The sequence below is a fragment of the Dendrobates tinctorius genome, unplaced genomic scaffold (genome assembly GCF_039654945.1).
Source record: "Dendrobates tinctorius isolate UK_male_01 unplaced genomic scaffold, ASM3965494v1 ptg000250l, whole genome shotgun sequence".
Classification (NCBI taxonomy): Eukaryota; Metazoa; Chordata; class Amphibia; order Anura; family Dendrobatidae; genus Dendrobates; species Dendrobates tinctorius.
In genome coordinates, this window is record NW_027361917.1 from 52,006,335 (window position 1) to 52,030,671 (window position 24,337).

Sequence of the window (24,337 nt, forward strand, 5' to 3'; positions counted from 1 at the left end):
AGTAGAATCTACCAACTAAAGACAATATAGTGTCACCCAAAAGATTATTAAAATTATGTAAATTAATGGATATATGTTGTGTTATAACATTACCTTTGCTGAAGAGCCTGTAATGTTGGCTCTTTCATCTCGTCACCATCTGCCTTTTCTTCAATATCTTCAATTGTCTTGAGCAGCTTCTCCCTACAATCAATGAATGATTTCCAGAGTGCTCCGAGAGCTTCTGCTTCACTGAGTTTTGTTCCCAGAAACTTCTGAACCTTTTCCAGTTCCATATTCAGGTTATCAGCCAGAGCCCTGCAGGATGTCCTCTGCTCAGAAGTGGAGCTCTTAAGGTGGTACTGAGCTTTGGTAAGAGCTGTATCTAATCCTATTGACAGAGCTATTAATTCATCAATGTCCTTAGCAACCCTATCTATGTCTTTCTCCAGAGACTCAGATTTGTCTTTATCTAGGCTGCTTGCATCTTCAACTTTTTCCCTTAAGTTAGAGAGAACAATTAAGGATTCTTGGTGTATTTGCAAGAAGGAGCCTAACTTGGAGAGGGACTCCTGTCGTCGCTCAGTGATCTGCAGTGTTTCTTCATATAACTGAACACAGTCTGTGACCCGTCCTTCCAACACAGAATGGTCAACCGGAACTGTGAGAGAGCACAACTTTGTGAGCTGGGCCTTCAAATGGTCTATTTGCTCCTGCTGTCGTCTCACCTTTACCATATTGTTCTGGAAATAATAGGAGATATCATTTTGGATGCAGGCTGTGCATAAAATATATCTATTGAAGGGTTAAACTCGTCATGTTACTGAGGCCTATAGAGCCACTCATTGCTTACAGTGCATTTGGAGCTCTTCTATAGTCTGGTATTGTATGACATGCTGCTGTTCTATGACTATGTCTTCTCTAGAGAAACATGCTAAAAGTGCCAGACAAAGGGCAAAACAGTGTTCAATTGGTCTCGATGTGGTAGATGTACATCAGTATACAGCGAAAACAGATACTGAATAGTGCAGTACAAGGAGGAGGTAGGGGCATACTTCTTTCCCACAGTTCCAGTAATGTCTTACTAGATAAAAATTCTGGAAAGTTAGGTCAAATTTTGGTAAACCTGCTATAAGAACCAAGATATATCAAACATAGAGGACTCTCCAGATTCTTATGATGACAATTCCTCCAAACTTATTATATGACAAATTTCTCTAAATCTTTCCGAAATGGAAATTGTCTCTCTACAATGTGTATTTATTACCACATGTGCAGCTGTAACGAAATTTCAAAGGATTCCTTTTTTAGCTGAAGAAAAAGAAGCAAAGAAGCTGGTGTAGTAGCTAGAGTGGTCACCTAAAGAGTGCTAGGGATTTCCTGAATGTACACAGAACCATAGATATCAAGGATATACATGTAATACCAAAATTATTTCAACCTCCACTAAATATGCATCAAGGTACCCAACACTCCACATTCCCTCCATTGCTGGTCAGAGACCAAGACTAATCAGTTGTGTTTCCCTTCCTTATGAGTTCTGCCTTAGTGCTGCCATTTTGGATGTTTCTTTTCATTGAATCGACACTGTCAGCACGGAATTTCATTTAATTAATATAAATATCTTGAGTTATCCATTAAACAAATCTCTCATGAGTGACAGATGTCACTTTTCGGCACTAATAGCTGCCTCCATTATATGTCTGGAGTTATTCCAGGCACGTACATTTAACGGAAGGCTAAAATGCAACATGACCAAGTTTATCATAAGTCATAGTGCATGAGCAATACAGCATATGTATAGCAGCGATAACTTAGCAACTGATACAATATGGTTACAATATGGTTACAACATGGTTACCTCATTCAGAAGAACAGCAGATTGATGGTCAGACGTTTTAATTTCAGCGGCTTCCTGAAGGTCTTTAAGAAATTGCTTAATCCAGAGGGAAAATTCTTGTAACAAGTCATCAAATTTCTGATGTTCACATATAATGGACTCCATGACACTGATTCTAAAAAAATATGGCCATAAGAATAGTGTTATAAATACAATATTTGGTATATGATGTTTTGAATGTTTAGGGTGTGAAAATCTCACGACCAATGTCTATGGCAGAAATTCCTCCTCCTTAGCCTTTAAGTGAATCATAGTAACATAGTAACATAGTTTTGAAGGCTGAAGGAAGACCTTATGTCCATCTAGTTCAGCCTATTTTAGTGCAGCTGTTCTGCATTGTTGATCCTGGGGAAGGCAAAAAACCCACAGAGTAGAAGCCAATTTTCTCCATAGGGAAAAAAATTCCTTCCCCTAAGCTGGGTCAACCATCTACCTATAATATTCTGTAATTCGTAACCTCCTATACTGTAAAGGGGGTTTTACACATAGCGATATCGCTAGCAATATCGCTAAAACGTCACTGATTTTGTGACGTTATAGCGATATCGCTAGCGATATCGCTATGTGTGATACTTACCTCCGACCGGCTCCCCCGCTGTCCATCGCTGATCGCGCGAGATCGGGCGGCTCCATTTCTCATCGGGCGCTTCCTGCTGGGCTTCCTGCTGTGTGAGACGAGCGACGCTGGACGCGGGCGGGAGAACGTCTGGATCGCTGTGTGTGAAAGGTGAGCATCGTGCGCTGCGTCGCTGCTGCATCGCTGTGAGATCTTCCTGTATGGAAGCTCACTAGCGATCATTTAGCGATGCACCAGCGATCCTGACCGGGTCGTATCGCTGGTCGGATCGCTGGTGCATCGCTAAATGTAAAAGGCCCTTTACTCACAAGAAAAGCATTCATTCCTTTCTTAAATTCATTCAGTGAGTTGGCCATCACCACTTCCTCAGGAAGAGAATTCCAGAGCCTCACTGCTCTTACTGTGAAGAACCCTCTTCTATGCTGGTGCAGAAATTGTCTTTCCTCCAATCGAAGAGAATGCCCCCTTGTTCTTGTCACAGTCCTTGGTACAAACAGTTCACTGGAGAGATCTCTGTATTGCCCTCTGATATACTTGTACATATATATTAGGTCTCCCCTAAGTCTTCTCTTTTCTAGAGTAAATAGACCTAATTTTGATAAACTTTCTGGGTATTGTAGTGAACCAACTCCATTTATCATTTTAGTAGCCCGCCTATGATTCTTTTAATAAAAGCAATAACAAATGTATAATTTTTTAGGAATTTTTCTTCTATTATTGATGGAATACAGTGAAAAATTAAGTAATACAATGGTCCTTCATTAAAGACCCGTAGTTTAAAAGTCATCATCAATGAGCCCCGGGAGGGGATAAAGAAAACTCCTATACTCACCTCCCAGACTAGCTTCGCTGCTGTGAACTTCCTACTGGCTTCTTCCACTTGGACAGAACATCCATTTTAATCCTTTTCTGTTTGCCTGTCTGATTTCTCAGTCACTGTGGTGTTACCATTTTTTAGGTAGTGCTTTGAGTTTTCCTGTACTACAACACTTGGATGGACGTTCTCGCCCAAAAACATACTCATTGCTTTCATTCTATCAGATTAACATATTATGTAAATTTATGCATATTATTATAGAATATTACGTTATTTATGTCATTTTCTTGTTTAGGTTACTAAAACTTAAGTGGATTTTCCAGTTTTCCAGTCTGAAAAGAAAATTCTGCAGTCACTCAATGTGTTATCAGAATGCTGAATCGTGACAGCATGCAAACCGCCCACTGTCATGATTCCCCTGTATTCACAACGCAAATTGGACGTCATGTGATCACGATTTGCAAACTTGTGGTGACATCTTGACTAGATTCGTATCCACTTGTCTCAAAGTTCGATTGAGAGAAGTACAATGTAAGCAATTCACAAGAAGTGAATCATAAATTGTTTGAATTCCATTGGTCGATCGAATTTCCAAAAATTCAACAATAATTCAATTTGCATCAAGTCGATTTGCTCACCTCTAGTGGATACAATTATATGTAGTGCAGGCAATGGTCTGTACAAGTATGGGAAAGAACATAAGGACATTTTGCTGGACATCACTGTGAAGCAGCCAAAACCATGACTGGATGCATTTTGGCATGGTTTTTATATTGACTTCTAACAGGCACACCATTTTTCAAATTTAAAATTGATGTTTACCTGCAAAAACTGTGCTACCATTAAAGGTCTATTAATTAATGGTCACACAATTTTACAGGTAAGCACTTGTTTTACTCAGATTGGCAATCAATTTGAAAAATGTATCAAAGTGTATGACAATGCAAATACACAAATACAGTCATATACCGCACATCAGCTAGACACACATCTGCGCTAGTTTGCTACAAAGTATTGTTTAGCGGTCCTAGCTGTTTTGCTCCTACGGTATTATCCTAGACTGGATACAATTGTATGTTCTCCGTCAAGAGAAGTAATAGGTACATACAGAAAAACAACATATGGATATAAACAAGAGGTCTCAATTACAGTACACTGATATAACTAAAGGGGGTGTTCTCATATTATGATATTGGTATAGTTAGTTAGGCAGCAGCAACATAAGCAAGTTTGCAATTTCAACCAATAAGTACTGATCAAATGCATGACACATACACAAAGCTAATCGCTTACATTATGAATTTTATGTGTTACATGCAGATTGCTTGTAGGTCGAAATGTTGGAATATACACTGTTAAAATTTTTCCAGAGTTAACCCTTTAACACCCCATGAGAAATAAATCTATCATGGCGTGTGTCAGGTCCATGAGACGGACCCCACACAAAGCAAATGTCCTGAAATCTCCTTTGCCTAAAATCACACAGCATAGATGCTGTCAGTCAAGCAGAAGAAGGCAGCATTGGACAAAAATAGAGCTGGAGTGACAGAGGTTTCAGATTTACAATAGTTCTTCAGCCTCAATTGCATATCAATTCAAACAGTAATTTCTCGGTGACAGAGGAACGGACTAGCCATGTAAAGGTATTGCTGGACTTGTCTTTGAAAGAGCTACATCCATATATAGTTTTTTTTTTTGGTCTGGGGGGGTGAACTCCTGATTCCCTACAAAGAGGTACTCTAAAGATATTAAATTGCTTTAATTAGAGAAACCGCATGAAAATCAGCAAATTTGAAATTGACTTGCTTTTTCTATCTGCTGTCATTATCCTGTAATGAGAGATTTTATCATAGTGTACAGCTGGTTTCCATAGTTCACTAGTGTTGCCAAGACCATGGCTCTGTGTGTGCAGTAGTTACACTCTTGGAAAGGGGTTAACGCCTAACATTCCAGCCACCTTTCTCCAGTCAATTCATTTTAAAACAACATTTTGCTGCTCACCTCCATGGGTTACCTGTCAGCTTCTGACCAAACTGCTGATATAAATCTCACAAAACCAGACCGCATAAGCTCCCTCTCCCAAATGAGTTCTTCTAATATCGCTCTCACTGTTCGGAGCTATGTACTTGTTGAAATGCCTTGTTATCTATCTAAATATAGTCAAAGGCCTGTTTCACACTTCCGTTTTTTCAAATCCGTCAAAATCCGTTGGTTTCCGTAAAAAAACGGATCCGCCATTTTTTTGCAGGATCCGTTTTTTTTGTCCCATAGACTTCCATTAGTGGTTACCGCGGATCCATCAAAAAAACGGATCCGTTTGCATCAGTTTCCGTCAAAAAAACGGAAACGGATCCGTTTGGCGGACACAAAAACGGAAGTGTGAAACAGGCCATAGCAGTGTAGAATCCAGAACAAACTACTAATAACTGATTGTGTTACAGCAGATAAAAGAATACAGCAGCACTCTGTTAGCACTAAGCTGTATGCAAACAATGAATATATGAATTTTAAACTGCATTACTGCTATACAGAGTATACTTATAAAAATGAAGGTACTTAGCCCATAAATTGTCCAATTCATGAGAGCCTATCAGCTGCGACTTGGCGTAATTTTTTTTTTATTCAAACATGCCTCTCTCACACTAAAAGCATACAAATTTAAAGTTCAGGTAGGATCCAGTATTACTGTATATACTCGTATATAAGCCGACCCGAGTATAAGCTGAGGTACCTAATTTTGCCACAGAAAACTGGAAAAACTTATTGACTCAAGTATAAGTAGGGTGTGCATTGTCCCCTCATCCCTATCCTGGTATGCATGGTTCCTTATCCCCATCCTTGTCTACAAGGCTCCTTATTCCCATTCTTGTCTGCATGGCTCCTTATCTCCATCCTTGTCTACAAGGCTCCTTATTCCCATTCTTGTCTGCATGGCTCCATATCTCCATCCTTGTCTGCATGGCTCCTTATTCCCATTCTTGTCTGCTTGGCTCCTTATCCCCATCCTTGTCTGCATGGCTCCTTATTCCCATTCTTGCCTGCATGGCTCCTTATTCCCATCTTTGTCTGCATGGCTCCTTATTCCCATTCTTGTATGCATGGCTCCTTATTCCCATTCTTGTATGCATGGCTCCTTATTCCCATTCTTGTATGCATGGCTCCTTATTCCCATCCTTGTATGCATGGCTCCTTATCCCCATCCTTGTCTGCATGGCTCCTTATTCCCATTCTTGTATGCATGGCTCCTTATTCCCAACCTTGTCTGCATGGCTCCTTATCTCCATCCTTGTCTGCATGGCTCCTTATTCCCAACCTTGTTGGCATGGCTCCTTATCTCCATCCTTGTCTGCATGGCTCCTTATTCCCATTCTTGTCTGCTTGGCTCCTTATCCCCATCCTTGTCTGCATGGCTCCTTATTCCCATTCTTGTATGCATGGCTCCTTATTCCCATCCTTGTATGCATGGCTCCTTATCCCCATCCTTGTCTGCATGGCTCCTTATTCCCATTCTTGTATGCATGGCTCCTTATTCCCAACCTTGTCTGCATGGCTCCTTATTCCCATTCTTGTCTGCTTGGCTCCTTATCCCCATCCTTGTCTGCATAGCTCCTTATCCCCATCCTTGTCTGCATGGCTCCTTATTCCCATTCTTGTATGCATTGCTCCTTATTCCCATTCTTGTATGCATGGCTCCTTATTCCCATCCTTGTATGCATTGCTCCTTATTCCCATTCTTGTATGCATGGCTCCTTATTCCCATCCTTGTATGCATTACTCCTTATTCCCATTCTTGTATGTATGGCTCCTTATTCCCATCCGTGTATGCATTGCTCCTTATTCCCATTCTTGTATGCATGGCTCCTTATTCCCATCCTTGTATGCATTGCTCCTTATTCCCATTCTTGTATGCATGGCTCTTTATCCCTATCCTTGTCTGCATGGCTCCTTATCCCTATCCTTGTCTGCATGGCTCCTTATTCCCATCCTTGTCTGCATGGCTCCTTATTCCCATCCTTGTCTGCATGGCTCCTTACTGCCATCCTGGTCTGCATGGCTCCTTATTCCCATCCTTGTCTGCATGGCTAATTATTCCCATCTTTGTATGCATGGCTCCTTATTCCCATCCCTGTCCTGGTATGCATGGTTCCTTATCCCCATCCTTGTATGCATGGCTCCTTTTTCCTATCATTGCATGCATGGCTCCTCATCCCTGTCCTGGTATGCATGGTTCCTCATGCTTATCCGGTCCTCATGAGTAAAGCATAAACAATTAAAAACATTCTACTTACCTTCCCTGTGTGTCCTCGCAGCATCTTCTTCCAGTGCCAGCAGCTCCTGTGGTTGGCCAATCACATGTCACCGCTCATTAAGGGAATCAATATTCACTCCACTCCACGCATATGGGAGTGGAGAGAGGTGAATATTCATTACCTTAATGAGCGGGCACCTGTGCTAGCCTGGCCGCTGATGGAAGCCTGCGGCTGTAATTGTGCACACTATAAGATAAATGAATATTCTTTTCCAGTGTAGTGAATATTCATTTCCCTTTAGCAGCGGGCACAGTTACAGCTGCAGCTGCCGACTCCTGCCTCCTGTGACACGTTGCTCCGCCGCTCCCCCTCCTCTGCCGTCTTCTGTCACAATGACTAATGTATAAGAGCCAAGGGGGGGTTTCAGTACAAAAAAAAGTGCCGAAAAAATCCGCTTAAACACGACTACATACGGTAATTGAAACCAGCCTCACTAATGAGTCAGAAAAGGAGCCAGTCAAAACCCCCAGTAGTATACTACAAAAAACAACTGTCCAGCACCCACGAACAGAATAAAGCAAGTGTGAACATGTGCAGCATACAAACAAGAGAATGCAGCAGTACTCCATAAGTATGAAATTTGAATGGCATTACTGCTATACAGAATATACTTCTAAAACGAACTTGGTGTGCAAATTGGCCAATTCATCAGAGCCAATCAGCTGTGACAAAGCGTACCTTTCTTTAATTCAAGCAGAATTTGTGCTGAGCTTTATAGTTCTACTAATACTATAGTTCTGCTAGTGCCCAGAATTGTCACTCAAGATGGAGTAACCTCACTGTCCAGAAACTAGGCAGTAAGGCGATTGTGACAACTTGAGAATTCCCCTTTAAGACAGGAGGCTACAATAAAGCAGGTGTGCAAGCTAATATTTTTTTCACAAAAATGATAATAAAACTAAGACTAGAAATACTTACTGTTTGTTAACGGATTCTGGTAAGATATTCCATCTCAGCGAAAGTTCCTCAAGATGGTCCCTCAGTTGCTGTACGTTGTTTTCAGAGGACGTTGGATATAAAGATGCACACAACTGGACCAGAACTGTATATCGCTGAGACTGTGTAGTTAATTCTGCTTTCAGATCCTGGCCAAATGAAATGTAAATATATTATGCTGTTACTCTTATCAGTGGACCAGCATCAGTGATTTTGGAATTCCTGATTGACTATTGTCCTCCCCAGAAGCTCAGACTACAGCGCCTGGTGGAGGTCCATAATTTTTTTGCTAAGTATTCTGGTTACTGAAGTCACTGACAAGCACTGGCATAAAAATATATTCAGAATCATAGTTAATTGCACACACTGATCCCTCATATATAATTTTCATACCTGAAGTGATCGCATTTTAGCTTCCAGTTTTGCTTTGTCGGCAGAGAACTGTCCTTGTTCTGGACCAACCAAAGCTTCACTTGTTTCAAGCCAGGTCACAAAAGAAGAAAATTCCTTTTCTTGCCTACATGTGAAAAGTAGAATAATAATACAAGAAATTAGTTAAGATGCAGTGATGTTTTTCTGAATGCTCACAGGCTTCTGCGTCACATGTCTGCTTGATCACTGGATGAAGAAGCACAGTTAAAGAGAACCTGTAATCAGGTTTGGCCGATACGGGTTTAGGGCTTATCTACAGCATTCTATAATGCTGTAGATAAGCCCCTGATCCGACCTACAAGAGAAGAAAAATAACTTTTATTATGCTCACCTGTGGGGCGGTCCGGTCCGATGGGTGTCTTGGGTCTGGCGCCTCCCATCTTGTTATGATGCCACCCTCCTGCTTGCTTCATGGCTCCCCGGCATCGCGCTCCTGCACAGGCGTACTTATCTGCCCTTTTGAGGGCAGAGGAAAGTACTGCAGTGAGCAGGCGCTGGGCCTCTCTGACCTTTCCCAGTGCCTACGCACGACAGGAATTTTCTCTGCCATCAACAGGGCAAATAAGTACGCCTGCGCAGGAGCGTGATGCCGAGGAGCCATGAAGCAAGCAGGAGGGCGGCATTACAAGAAGATGAGAGACGCCTGTCCAGTATCTGCGACACCCATCGGACCGGACAGCCCAGCAGGTGAGTATAATAAAAGTTATTTTTCTTCAAATGCAGGTCGGTCGGGGGCTTAGCATTATAGAATACTGTAGATAAGCCCTGAAAGGCGGTGGCCGTAACTCGTATCGACCAAACCTGGTGACAGGTTCCCTTTAAAGTGGTTATGCCAGGCCCCTTCACCACCCTGGGTTTTTCCGTTTTTGAGTTTCTGTTTTTTGTTTGCATTCTTCCCAAAGCAATAACTTTTTTACTTTTCTGTCAATATGGTCATGTGAGGGCTTGTTTTTTTGGGACGAGTTGTACTTTTGAACGACAACATTGGTTTTACCATATAGTGTACTGGAAAAAGGAAAAGAAATTCAAAAGTGCGGTGAAGTTTAAAAAAAAGTGAAATTCCACAGGGTTTTTTTCCTTTTATCATGTGCACTAAATGCTAAAACTGACCTGCAAATATGAGTCTCCATTTCATTACAAGTTCATAGATACCAAACATTCTTTTTCAAGTGGTGAAAAAAAAAATACAAGGTTTGTGAAAAAAAAAAGCCACAATTTTCAGAGACCTGTAGCGTCACCATTTTTCAGGATCTGGGGCTGGGTGGGGGCTTAATCTTTGCATGCTGATGTTTTTATTAATACCATTTTGGTGTAGATTTGATCTTTTGATCACTTGTGTGGCAATGTTGAGGCAACCAAAAAAAAATTCTGGCGTTTCGATTTTTTTTCTCGTTACGCCGTTTCTCGATCGATTTTAATTGCTTTATTTTGAATGAGGCAAATAGGAGTGATTTAAACTTTTTTTATTTCTCTCATATTTTTTTTTATTTTATTATATTTTTTACTTCAATATTCTCCATGGATGACTAGAAGCTGCAACGATCCGAGGCACTAGCCTTGCTTTATGTAGCTAAAATGATCACCTGTGGCTGGCCCTCATAGTTATCCAGCAATGACAGCCACAGGGGTCTCCTACAGACCCCAGGTTGTCATGCCAACCCATAGGCGACCAGCAGTCATTTGACACGATGGGCGGGGTTTGTGACATGTGCCAGAAAAGTTGAGGGCTCATTGTCTGAGCCCGCAGCAAACAGGGGGAGGCAACCTTGGACGTACCTATATGTCCAAGGTTGAAAACGGGTTAATATTCCTGGTCATTTATATAGGGAAGCATGAAGGTTCAGTGGCTTGCAAGGTTACTTTGCAGTGCTGGAGTCCTGAACTCAAATCCAACCAGCCACAACATCTGCAAGGAGTTTTTATGTTCTCCCCGTGTTTGCATGGGTTTCCTCGGGATACTCCAGGCTCCTCCAACACACCGAAGACATAATAGGGAATTTCGATTGTGAGCCCCGATGTGGACAGCAATGATAATGTCTGTAAAGTGCTGTAGAATATGTAGGAGCTTTAAAGGCAAGCATAAATAAATGCTGAGGATGACCTATCCTTAGAGCTGCAGTGCCATATATTACCATTACACTCAATGGACCTCTTCTGATAAGCCACACTAGGCGATTAGTGCAATGTAAGACCGTATTGTGATAATTATGATTCCACATAACAAAATATGCTACACAACATGTGGATGATTCCCAATTACATGTCCTTAAAAAAATTTTCTTTTAGGCTAACTGATGTGTGAACTTGTATGAAGGAATTACAAATTTACTACAGAAATCCTACTGTTTTAACCAAAACATCATGGACAATATTACTTCAAATACTTCAAATCCTGACATGCTCCATTGGATACCATATTCTAAAATGATAAAATAAATGTTTGATGTTGTTTTTATTTTCACTTTAGTTATTCTTCCACATTTTTTTTATTTTACATTTTTATAATTGTCCCAATCTATTTTTGGATTTGTGACAGCTCTGGCTCTGCTTTAATTTAAACATTGTTTTTTGCTTTCATGCCATGGTTATTGACCGTTTCCTTGCTGGCAGCTTGCTGGGAGCTGCTGTGCTGCTGGTCAGCTGATGTGGGTGGTGACCACTCCCACCATCTTTTAAATAGTCACTGTCACGTTCGCGCCTTGGCTGAATGGCGCGAGCCGGGGGGTTGTGGCCCCACTGTGCCACAAACCAGACTACCCTGGAAGGGGCGTGACTATGACAGCTACCTCGGTCTTCACTGGAGCCTCTGATGGTGAGGTCAGGCTTGTGCGGCAGGTAGCTGTCGGGTGCCACTCCAGGGTGGTGTCTGGCTGTGGCTGCTGATCCCACTTGGGGACAAGTCACTTGGACAGGTGTGACTAACAGGCAGGCTGAGACACTGGGCAAGCAGGCACGGCTTGGTACACTGGCAGGCAGGCACGGCTTGGAGACACGGCTTGGAGACACTGGGCAAGTGGGCACGGCTTGGAGACACTGGGCAAGCGGGCACGGCTTGGAGACACTGGGCAAGCGGGCACGGCTTGGAGACACTGGGCAAGCGGGCACGGCTTGGAGACACTGGGCAAGCGCGCACGGCTTGGAGACACTGGGCAAGCGGGCACGGCTTGGAGACACTGGCAAGCGGGCACGGCTTGGAGACACTGGGCAAGCGGGCACGGCTTGGAGACACAGAGCAGGTAGGTGACGGCTTGAGACACAGGGCAAGCAGGAGTGGTATATGAGAGAACAGGTTTGGACCTGTTCACACAGGAGGTGCAGATATGGATATAGGCAGGAAGGAGTGGAATATGAAGGAACAGGTTTGGACCTGTTCACACAGGAGGTGTAGGTAGGTGGAGCCGCAGGAGTGCGGAGTAGGCAGAGCCGCAGGAGTGCGGAGTAGGCTGGGCTCCAAGGGAGCCGGGCAGGCAGAGCGGCTAGGGAGCCGAGCAGGCAGAGCGGCTAGGGAGCCGTGCACAGATAGAGCTGCAAGGGTACAGATTCACAGAGAGCTGCAAGGGTGCAGATGAACAGATAGAGCTGCAAGGGTGCAGATTCACAGACAGAGCTGCAAGAGTGCAGATGAACAGATAGAGCTGCAAGGGTGCAGACTCACAAACAGAGCTGCAAGGGTGCAGATTCACAGACAGGGAGGACACAAGGAAAGACACAGCAGGGAAGGAAGCCACGGACAAGGAGAAAGGGAGATTAAGGTAGGACAGAGTACAGACCAGGTACTGGGACCAAGACTCAAGGGCCAGAATATTCAGCCTCCTGGCAGGCAGACAAGGTACAAGGCAAGACTAGGAGTAATCCTCCAGAGAAGGAGATACACAGAACAGGGCCTGGCTAGCTCAGCAGCAAGTTGCTAACTGAGTATAGACATTGCACAGGCAAAGGTCAGTGGGTGTGGCGAAACTAAATAGTCAAGGGCTCTAGGTGATTGGTAAGGGACATATTACACAGGTGCACCCTGACTGCATAAGAACCAGAGAGTTCAGGCGCCGCCCCACTATACACACAGTCAGGAAACATGGAGAGCAGAGGCACAGGGCTGGCAACAGACAGAATTCACAGCATGGCTTGAAGCAGAAAGTAAGTTGGTGTGCGGGGGATGGGAGGCCATGCAGTGATGCCAGCAGAGTTGTTACAGTCACATTACGCTTCAGCTGACAGTTGTTAATAGAGTATTCTATGTATGCTAACATTGGAGTTGCAGCTCTCCCGTGTCAGCACTGTATCTGCTACTTCTGTGTAGTTTGGGGTCCTGTTTCCGTGTCCTCTGCGGTGTGGAGCTTGGCGTCAGTGTCTAGAGCTAAGTGGCTTGTTTATTTACCGTGTCTGTCTCGTCCCTGTCACTATCCCGTGATTGTACCATCTGCAGTGGTGACTAGCATCTTTGCCGGCCAATGCATTAGCCAGGGTTTAATGAGGTGACAGCTAGGGACCAGGTTCGTGAAGACGGTGGGGGGGGAGGACCCGCATAGGGTGTTAGGAGAGCTTAGTGATAGGCACAGGCTGAGTTAGGAGGTGCCCCATCCCTTGTTCCCTATTATTAGGGCCTTCCCCTTTTCCCATCCCGTTGTTAGTGTTTGTTGTGCCATCTGCTGGACTGACCCTTGTGGTCGTGACATTATTACCAACTGCACCATTCTTCTGGGGAACCTATAGCCCAAGCAGAGGCCTTTGCTCACCTGACCCAAACCCTCATAGATGAATTAACGGAGCTGTGACCTCAGGTAGTACAGCAGCTTCAGCAGATGTCTAGGTTCATGGTCTCGGCTCATGTCCTGTCTCAACCGGAACCCAAGATATCTCTCCCTGACAGGTTCTCTAGAGGGAGAGATACATTTTTGGTCTTTAAGGAAGCCTGTGAGTTATATTTCAGGCTTCGCCCTAGTTCTTCAGGAAGTGAGGAACAGCATGTATTATAGTCTCCCTTCTCAAGGGTGATCCCCAATCCTGGGCTTTCTCTCTGCTGACCGATTCACCATCTTTGCGATCAGTGGGAGAGTTTTTTGTGGCATTGGCGCTGGTTTATGGGGATCCTGATGGCATCTCCCAGGCTGTGTCTCGACTTCGTGAGATCAAGTAGGGGGGCCGGCCGGCTGAGGAGTACTGATCAGAGTTTCGGAGATGGGCCACAGACACGCAATGGAATGACCGTGCTTTTAGGAGCCATTTTTGTCAGGCTCTGTCAGCTAGGCTTCAGGATACCCTGGTGCTGTATGCTACTCCTGGGTCATTAGAAGCTGCCATGGCCCTTACAATCCGGGTGGATAGATGCCTCAGGGAAAGACATACACCAAATCTACCCCTTGTTGTTCTTTCTAGGGAGGAGGACACACTGGTGCAGACGGACAAACCTATGCAGGTGGGAGGAGTCTCTTCTCATGCTGGGTTTCCTGCGGTTCGCCGTGGGATGAGGGCATGTTTCTTCTGTGGTCTTATGGATCATTACATTAATGTCTGCCCATCTCATGCCAAAGTTGGTGCTTCATCACCAAAGCCACGCTCTCCTGGTTGTATGGTGGGAGGAGACCAGGGAATGTACAGTTCCTCCACATCCACATCTCAGTTTTCCATTTCTGCTGAAGAGGTGGTTGGTGGGGAGACTGAGACGGTACCAGTTCATGTGGATAGTGGAGCTGGGGTCAATCTGGTGGATTCTCGCTTTGTTCAGACCTACGGTCTGATCGGTAGGACGCTGGCAAGACCCATTTTCCATTCATGCGATTGACTCGGCCCCTCTCAGCAAGAGAAGTCTGACCCAAGTCATAGACAATATTAACCTGTGTATGGGGTTTCTTCATGAAGAGTCCCTGTTGTGCTACGTCTTGGAGGGTACGCCAAAACCCCCATCGTCTTAGGCCTTCCCTGGCTGAAGAGACACAATCCGGTTATAGATTGGCGGTCCAGGGAAGTAGTGCGTTGGGACTAGCCTTGTGAAGACTGTTGCCTGGGAGCTACTGTCTCAAACCTAATCCTTCTTCTCTGGGTGAGGCAGATAAGGTGCTACCAGGGAATAGGGGAAAGATTCAACCGTCACCAAAAGTAAACCCTGAGTCTCGGAGTCCCCTCAGGAGGAGTGACAAAGGGAGAGTGGTGGCTCCCCCTGAATATAGTGAGGGTATGAGTTTGGTGACAAAGGGGTGCACCTCTGTGGTCTGTCCCTCAGGGAAATTGCCGTCTGTTGGCAAACGTATACGTGGATATAAACGTTCAGGTCCAGACCTGTGTGTGAATGAGTACGTGTGGGTGTTCACTAAAAACATCAAGTGGAAATATGCATCTGGGACCTGAAGTTCTAGGGTGATCGGGCCATATAGGGTGTCGGTAATTCTCAGGCAGGGGACTTTTCAGATAGAGTTACCCCGAGTAATGCAGGTACAGAACGTATTCCACAGGACATCGGTCTGGAGATTTGTTGCGCCTCCGGAGACTACGTTATTTCCGTCAACATCAGGCTGCGTTTGCTGTAAACCTGAGGATCAGGTGATTGCGGACGTGAATCCTAGTGGGTTGAGGCATCCTCACCACTCGTTATTTCCAATGAGGTCTGGTGTTAAGGGTCCAGAGGCCCCTCATTGAAAAGGGGGTACTGTCACGATCAATTTTTGGATTTGTGACAGCTCTGGCTCGGCTTTAATTTAAACATTTTTTGCTTTTGTGCCAGCAAACGTTAATGTCAGTTTCCTTGCTGGCAGTTTGCTGGTAACTGCTGTATCTCTAGGTCAGCTGATGTGGGTGACCACTCCCATGATCCTTTAAATAGTCACATGACGCATCAGCTGACTGTTGGTAATAGAGTTTTGTATGTAGACCAGCCTTGACGTTGCAGCTCTCTGGTGTAGCGCTACTTCTGTGGAGTTCAGGGTCCTGTTTCTGTGTCCTCTGGGGTGTGGAGCTTGGCGGCGGTGCCTGGAGCCAAGTGGCTTGTTTATTTACCTTGTCTGTCAAGTCCTTGTCACTATCCCTTGTGTTTGCACCATCTGCAGTGGTGATGCTAGCGTCCTTGCCTGCCAGTTCACTAGCCAAGGTTTAGTGAGGTGACAGCTAGGGACCAGGTTTGTGATGGTGGCAGGGGGAAGGACTTGAATAGGGCATTAAAGAAGCTTAGGGATAGGCACAGGCTGAGTTAGGAGGTGCCTCGTCCCTCGCTCCCTACTACTAGGGCTTTCCTTCACCTTTTCCCATCGCGTTGTTGGTGTTTGCTGTGCCACCCGCTGGACCAACCCTTGTGGTTGTGAAAATAATCTTACCTCTGCCAATGAACCAATAATTGCTCCAACAAGGTGAGTCTTTCTTTAGCCTGTGCAGTGACAACTTCAGATCTGGTCTGGAGGCTGGAAATGGCCTGCATTGCTTTACTCTTGTTTGTGAGTTTACGAGTGCCAACACTCAGAGAATGAATATTGTTCTTCAACATTTCAACGTCATGACAGAGATCCTGTAGAAGAAAAAAGACACATTCTCATGAAGAAAGACAGCAATAAGTATTAGCGGCTGAGGTCTACAGGAATTAGAGGTTAAAACCCATGCACTATCCCTAATAGCAAACACACAGATAATAGAACCTATAGACATAGCCAACACAGGACATAGGATGCATAAGGAGAGACACTTATCTAGTTAATTACATGTAGTCTCCATATGTGCTCTTCTTCTACAATATATAATATACATTTACCTAGTTAATTACATGTAGCCTCCATATGTGCTCTTCTTCTACAATATATACTATACACCTACCTAGTCTATTACATGTAGCCTCCATATGTGCTCTTCTGCTACAATATATACTATACACCTACCTAGTCTATTACATGTAGCCTCCATATGTGCTCTTCTGCTACAATATATACTATACACCTACCTAGTCTATTTAATCTAGCCTCCATATGTGTTCTTCTTGTACAACATACTGTATACTATATACTGTACCTATTTAGTCTGTTACATGTATACTCCATATGTGCTTCTTCTACAAAATATACTATATACCTATCTAGTCTATTACATGTAGCCTCCATATGTGCTCTTCTTCTACAATATATACTTTATACCTATCTAGTCTATTACATGTAGCCTCCCCATATGTGCTCTTCTCCTACAATATATACGGTACCTATCTAGTCTATTACATATAGCCTCCACATGTGCTCTTCTTCTACAATATATTCTATATACAGTATCTATCTTGTCTATTACATGTAGCCTCCATATGTAGTGATGAGTGAGTATACTCGTGATTTCCCGAGCATGCTCGGGTGACCTCCGAGTATTTGGATGTGCTCGGAGATTTAGTTTCTGTTGCTGGCCTGAATACATTCTGTCGCCGGCCTGAATACATGTGGAGATTGCCTGTTTGTTAGGAAATACCCTCATGTATTCAGGCTGTCTAGCAGCCGCAAATCACACAACTACGGTGACAGAAACAAAATCTCCGAACACATCCATATACTCGGAGATCATCCGAGCATGCTCGGGAAATCTCGAGTAATGAGTATACTCGCTCATCACTATCCATATGTGCTCTTCTTCTACATATGCTATATACCTATATAGTCTATTACATGTAGCCTCCATATGTGCTCTTCTCCTACAATATACACCATACACCTATCTAGTTTGTTACATGTAATCTCCAAAAGTGCTCTTCTTCTAAAATATATACTATATACTTATATTGTCTATTACATGTAGCCTCCATATGTGCTCTTCTCCTACAATATACTGTATACTATATACTGTACCTATCTCAGCTATTACAAGCATGCTCTAGTCTATTACATACTGCTCTCCTACAATATAGCTCCTTTAACCCCTTACAGCTTTCATCTTCATGTAAACCTATTCGTCAAATATTACATTAAAATTTTAATGAGATAAAAATGAATCGTTGTTCAGCTAAATTACCTGATGGGAATGTAGTACTTTGTATGTTTCCAATGCAGAGGAGCAGTTATTTACCGGAAGAGCCAAAGACGTCTCAATATTCTCTAAAGAAGTTTCAATCTGTGAAGAATTTAATGTGTTATTGCGTTATGCTTCTCTTCATTGGGGCAAATTCAGAGAAGAGCTATCAGAACAGTGAGCATACTGCAAACTATGTCCTACGCGGAACGGTTAAAGAATCAGGGAATGTTTAACTTGCAAAAAAGAAGGCTAAGAAGAGAATTAATAGCTGTCTACAAATATCTGAAGGGATGTCACAGTGTAGAGGGATCATCTTTATTCTCATTTGCACATGGAAACAAGAGAAGCAATACAGAGTGGGCCATTTATATGGATACACCTAAATAAATTGGGAATGGTTGGTGATATCAACTTCCTGTTTGTGGCACATTAGCATATGGGAGGGAGGAAACTTTTCAAGAAGGGTGGTGACCATGGTGGCCACTTTGAAGTCGGCCATTTTGGATCCAACTTTATTTTTTTCAATGGGAAGAGGGTCACAAGAAAAACAATGGTGTGCTTGGTTTTAATGTAACTTTATTCTTTCATGAATTATTTACAAGTTTATGACCACTTATAAAATGTGTTTAAAGTGCTGCCCATTGTGTTGGATTGTCAATGCAACCCTCTTCTCCCACTCTTGACACACTGATAGCAACACTGCAGAATAAAAGTTAGCCTAACAGGGTCAGATTCCTTGTAGGAATGCTTATGTGGTGGTGCACCATCTTGCTGGAAAAACTCAGGGAACGGGCCATCTTCAGTGCATAAAGAGGGCAACACATCATCATGTAGCAATTTGAGATATCCAGTGGCATTGAGGTTTCCATTGATGAAAAATGGCCCCACTATCTTTGTATCCCATATGCCACACTATACCATCAATTATAGGTGTCAGGTCCGAGCATTCCTACATGAACAGTTTCCTGGAAAGTGGATTGGTCATTGTGGGCCAGTTGAATGATCACCAAGGTCTCCCGATCTGACCTCCTTAGACTTTTTTCTTTGGGGTCTTCTGAAGGCAATTGTCTATGCTGTGAAGATACGAGATGTTCAGCATCTAAAACAATGGTTACTGGAAGCCTGTGCTAGCATTTCTTCTGCGGTGTTGCTATCAGTGTGTCAAGAAGAGTGGGAAAAGAGGGTTGCATTGACAATCCAACACACTGGGCAGCACTTTGAACACACTTTATAACTGGTCATAAACTTGTAAATAACTCATGAAAGAATAAAGTTATGTTAAAACCAAGCACACCATTGTTTTTCTTGTGAAATTCTCAATAAGTTTGATGTGTCACATGACCCACTTCCCACTGAAAAAAATAAAGTTGGATCCAAAATGTCCGACTTCAAAATGGCCGCCATGGACACCACCCATCTTGAAAAGTTTCCCCCTCCCATATACTAATGTGCCACAAACAGGAAGTTGACCACCAACCATTCCCATTTTATTTAGGTGTATCCATATAAATAGCCCACCCTGTAGAATAAAACTGAAAGGGAGAAGATACAGAATAGATATTAGAAAAAACTTTTTGACAGGGTGATCAATAAGTGGACAAGGCTGCCATGAGAGGTGATGAGTGTTAGAGTGTTAGAGTGTTAGCGACTCCTGGAGTGGACCCTCTGGGTCGCGGCACCAACCCTCCCAGGGCGAGCTAGCCTAGTGAGGACCACCCTCTATACAGGGAGTGTCAGGAGCAAGCCCCAGGGGATACGATACCACGACTGCTGGCACCAGGCGGCCGGCTCACAGGAGATACGAGACTGTGTGACTGGAGGGTGCAGGATACTAGGGAACACAGGAGAGTACACGGGAGTGCGCTGAGTACAGGGTAGTGCTAGACGGGTACACGTGGGCACATAAGGCGTGTAGCAAGTAACAGAACACAGGAATAGAGTGAATGCCAGGAGGCACGGCGGAGCAAGAAACAAGGGACAGGATACGAGAGGATGTGCCAGGAGGCACAACTGAGCATGAAGCAACAAGGGTTCAGAGCAAGTGCTAGGAGCACCACAGAATAGCAGACAGAGCAGAGGACCTGAGAACAGCGCACAGCCAGGCTGGGACACAGCTGACCCAGCCAGGAAGCACAACAATAATCAGGCACCTCCCCTAGGGGGAGGTCATCTGATATAGCACATGACTACTACTGGTTCCGGGTCAGGACCTAGCCAGAAAGCACATGACCACTAGTGGTTCCAGGTCAGGTCCTCCAATACCATAGAGAGGACCGAGCCCTATACAGCACTGACAGGAGTGCGCAAGCGCAAACGCGGCATGGAGGAGGAGACCCGGGGACGAGAGTTGCGCGTGCGCACCCGACGGGGACCACTGAGGGACCGCCGTACCGGAGGGAGTGACGTCGGGGCCGAAGCCCCGCCTCCTGGTGAGCGCGGCTTAACAGTACCCCCTCCTTTAAGCCCCCTCTCTCTAGAACTGGAAAATAGCACCTTGACACTAGGAGCGGGATCCAGACACTTCCTAACTGCATGAGGACCAATGAGATCCAGAGTCTCAATACGAGAAAATTCGGTCTCCTGCCATACCCTGGAGAACTCCACGGACAGAGAGTCGGAGGCAGGTATCCCCGAGACAGGTCGAACCGGCAGAGGCACACAGACATGCTTGGAGGCCGAAGTGGTGGTGCAGTCATTGGAAGTCAATTCATCCTTAGGAGGCGAGCTGTCGGAGGATGGTTGCTTGGGAAGTCTCTTCTTGGCACACGATGGGCAAGCAGCCACGAAGTCTTTGACGTCCTGAGCAATAGACGGCCACCAGTAATCGTGGGATAAACGGGAGAGTGTCCTCTTGGCACCAACATGACCGGCAGCCGGAGAAGAATGTCCCCAAGATAACACACCTTTACGGTTACCTTTAGACACAAAGGTCTCCCCTGGACGCTGGGGCGTCAACTTGACGGAAGCCACGGTAATTACCTTGGGACGGTCACTTGACGGAGGTGGAGACTGACTCTCAGCCCCCCTGTTGATAATGTCACAAGTCACAGACCGGTTGCTTGAAGGATGTGGAGACTGACTCTCAGCCTCCTTCTCGACAATGTCACAAGTCACAGACGGGATGCTTGACGGATGTGGAGACTGACTCTCAGCCTCCTTCTCGACAATGTCACAAGTCACAGACGGGATGCTTGACGGATGTGGAGACTGACTCTCAGCCTCCTTCTCGACAATGTCACAAGTCACAGACGGGATGGTGGACGGCGGACCTATAACCGTCGAAGACGAGCAAGCAGGGTTCTTCGGATGAATGAACAGCAGGCAACTCTTTTGACAGGACGGTCCCCAACGGAGTATATCACCAGATTGCCAGTCCAGAGTCGGCCCATGAATACGTAACCAAGGAAGGCCAAGAAGAAGGGTATGAGGCGAAGTCGGCAATACGTAGAAGGAGATCCGCTCCCGATGACATGTGCCAATTCTGCATCTCAACTTCCTCAGTGACCTGGTTAACGGTGTCCTGCAAGGGCTTATCGTCGACCGGAACTACTGACCTAGGAGACTCCAGGGATCTGACAGGGATGCGAAACTTCTTAACTGCCTCGAGACTAATAAAGTTACCCACTGTGCCAGAGTCCACAATAGCTTTCACAGTAAAAGTCTCGAAACCAAAATTCAGGGAGACAGGCACGGTCAGGGGTAGAGAGGAATCACATACACTTGGGGAGACCTCACTTAACAGTCCCAGGCGGAGAGACTTCCCCGGTCTCTTGGGACATGAGCGTAGAAAGTGGGAGGCATCCCCACAATAGAAACAGAGCCCTTGTGCCTGCCTTTTCACACGACGCCGTTGAGCTATCTGGAGGCGATCCACCTGCATAGGCTCAGGTACCGGATCTGCCGCAGATAACTCGGGTAACGGATGAGAAAAACTGCGAGTGGACGAAGAGAGGCGAGAGGATCCTCTCTCTCTGGCTGACTCGCGGGTGCGCTCCTGGAAGCGCAAATCAATGCGTGTCGCGAGAGAGATAAGATCCTCCAAATTGGTAGGGGTATCTCGGCCCGCCAGTTCGTCTTTGATCCGACCGGACAGACCACGCCAAAAGGCCCCTACGAGGGCATCATTATTCCAACCTAGCTCAGAGGACAAAGTGCGAAAACATATCGCGTATTGTCCAAACGATAGAGAACCTTGACGAAGATTAAAGAGGGACTCGGTGGTGGAAGCAAGGCGACCCGGCTCGTCGAACACCTTACGGAAAGTGTCCAAAAAGATGGAAAGCTGAGCGACGAGCGGGTCATCACGCTCCCAAAGGGGATTCACCCACGCAAGCGCCTTACCCTCTAAGTGAGAAACAATAAATGCTATTTTAGCACGATCGGTGGGGTAATGCTGCGGCAAAAACTCAAAATGCAAACGACACTGGTTCAAGAATCCGCGACACAACACAGGGTCACCACTATACCGGGGTGGCTTGCATAGGCGCGGAAGCGAGTGTGGAAGCATGGCCTGGGCAGATTGTATGGAAAGGAGCCGATTATCTACCGACGCTATATAGTTGAGAATCTGAGCCTGGGAGTCGCGTTGCTGCGCAAGTTCCTGCTGGAGACTAGCCAACTGGGCAGCATTCCCAGGCTCAGAGGACTGAGAGGCAGATAAACCGGACTCCATGGACTTGAGAAATGCCATAATCCTAATCTGGTTTTCCCGGAGGAACGCCAGCTCCTTTTGGACGGAAGCCGCAGTACCAGCGGGGTCCATGGCCTGATTATACTGTTAGAGTGTTAGCGACTCCTGGAGTGGACCCTCTGGGTAGCGGCACCAACCCTCCCAGGGAGAGCTAGCCTAGTGAGGACCACCCCCTATACAGGGAGTGTCAGGAGCAAGCCCCAGGGGATACGATACCACGACTGCTGGCACCAGGCGGCCGGCTCACAGGAGATATGAGACTGTGTGACTGGAGGGTGCAGGATACTAGGGAACACAGGAGAGTACACGGGAGTGCGCTGAGTACAGGGTAGTGCTAGACGGGTACACGTGGGCACATAAGGCGTGTAGCAAGTAACAGAACACAGGAATAGAGTGAATGCCAGGAGGCACGGCGGAGCAAGAAACAAGGGACAGGATACGAGAGGATGTGCCAGGAGGCACAACTGAGCATGAAGCAACAAGGGTTCAGAGCAAGTGATAGGAGCACCACAGAATAGCAGACAGAGCAGAGGACCTGAGAACAGCGCACAGCCAGGCTGGGACACAGCTGACCCAGCCAGAAAGCACAAAAATAATCAGGCACCTCCCCTAGGGGGAGGTCGTCTGATATAGCACATGACTACTACTGGTTCCGGGTCAGGACCTAGCCAGAAAGCACATGACCACTCGTGGTTCCGGGTCAGGTCCTCCAATACCATAGAGAGGACCGAGCCCTATACAGCACTGACAGGAGCGCGCAAGCGCAAACGTGGCATGGAGAAGGAGACCCGGGGACGAGAGTTGCGCGTGCGCACCCGACGGGGACCCCTGAGGGACCACCGTACCGGAGGGAGTGATGTCGGGGCCAAAGCCCCGCCTCCTGGTGAGCGCGACATAACAATGAGTTCTCATTCAATGGAAGTCTTCAAACAGAGGCTGAACAGACATCTGTCTGGGATGATTTAGTGTATCCTGCTTTGAGCAGGGGGTTGGACATGATGACCCAGGAGGTCCCTTCCAACTCTACCATTCTAGAATTCATTCTCGAGTGTAGACTAAAAAAATCACCAAAAATCACCAAAGTCAATAAGACATCTCATTACTTTACTGAACTGTTCTTCAAATTTTAAGGATAATCTCTAAATACGAAAAACTTTCTATGGCAAAATAATAGGAACAGAAAAAGTATTCACATTCGACATGGCAGGAGATGGGATGTGACTGCTCTGCGCTTTTGTTTACCTGTCTAATTGTGTCATCAAACTTCTGTTGCTGTTCTGCAATGCCCAGAATACTTTCTTCTAGTCGATTAGCATGTTCTTTGAGTCCGTCCCAATACTTGACCATCTGTGATAGCTTGGCTTTTATCCGAGTCATCTCTGCAGAGCTTATAAATTCAGAAAATCTTTGGCTCTGTGCCTCCAGCTCTCTTACTGCATCAGATTTATTCTGCAGATCCTTCAAAATGTCCTATAAAGGAAGCGTTACAAGGAGCTTGTTTAAGGATAAACTTGTCAAGCTTCAAATTTACATGAAAAATAGAATTGTAAATGTTTCAAATGGGTTTTTCTCTGCAAAAGAAATATCTTGTTTGGAAGTTTTCATCAATCTGCACCATGGTTTTCCTTGTAAAGAAGATTTGCATGTGTGTGGGCAGCACATACTGTATTTCTACATGTAAAACAGCACATTCCAGAGTATTTTTTTCAATTCGTGCACTTTACAAACTATGGTCCTA

At 45.3% G+C, this 24,337-nt stretch overlaps 1 protein-coding gene across 1 annotated transcript in view; it reads right to left on the minus strand.

Moving 5' to 3' along the window:
- The window catches only part of SYNE1 (spectrin repeat containing nuclear envelope protein 1), a 591,877-nt gene that overhangs the window by 357,158 nt on the left and 210,382 nt on the right, over positions 1–24,337 (minus strand). Inside the window, exons 32-38 of the mRNA XM_073557690.1 lie at positions 23,842–24,069; positions 17,910–18,008; positions 16,253–16,440; positions 8,913–9,036; positions 8,502–8,668; positions 1,841–1,994; positions 94–722 (exon numbers count right to left, since the gene is read on the minus strand). Coding sequence (XP_073413791.1) covers positions 94–722; positions 1,841–1,994; positions 8,502–8,668; positions 8,913–9,036; positions 16,253–16,440; positions 17,910–18,008; positions 23,842–24,069 — 1,589 coding nt within the window. The remainder of the gene's footprint in view (positions 1–93; positions 723–1,840; positions 1,995–8,501; positions 8,669–8,912; positions 9,037–16,252; positions 16,441–17,909; positions 18,009–23,841; positions 24,070–24,337) is intronic.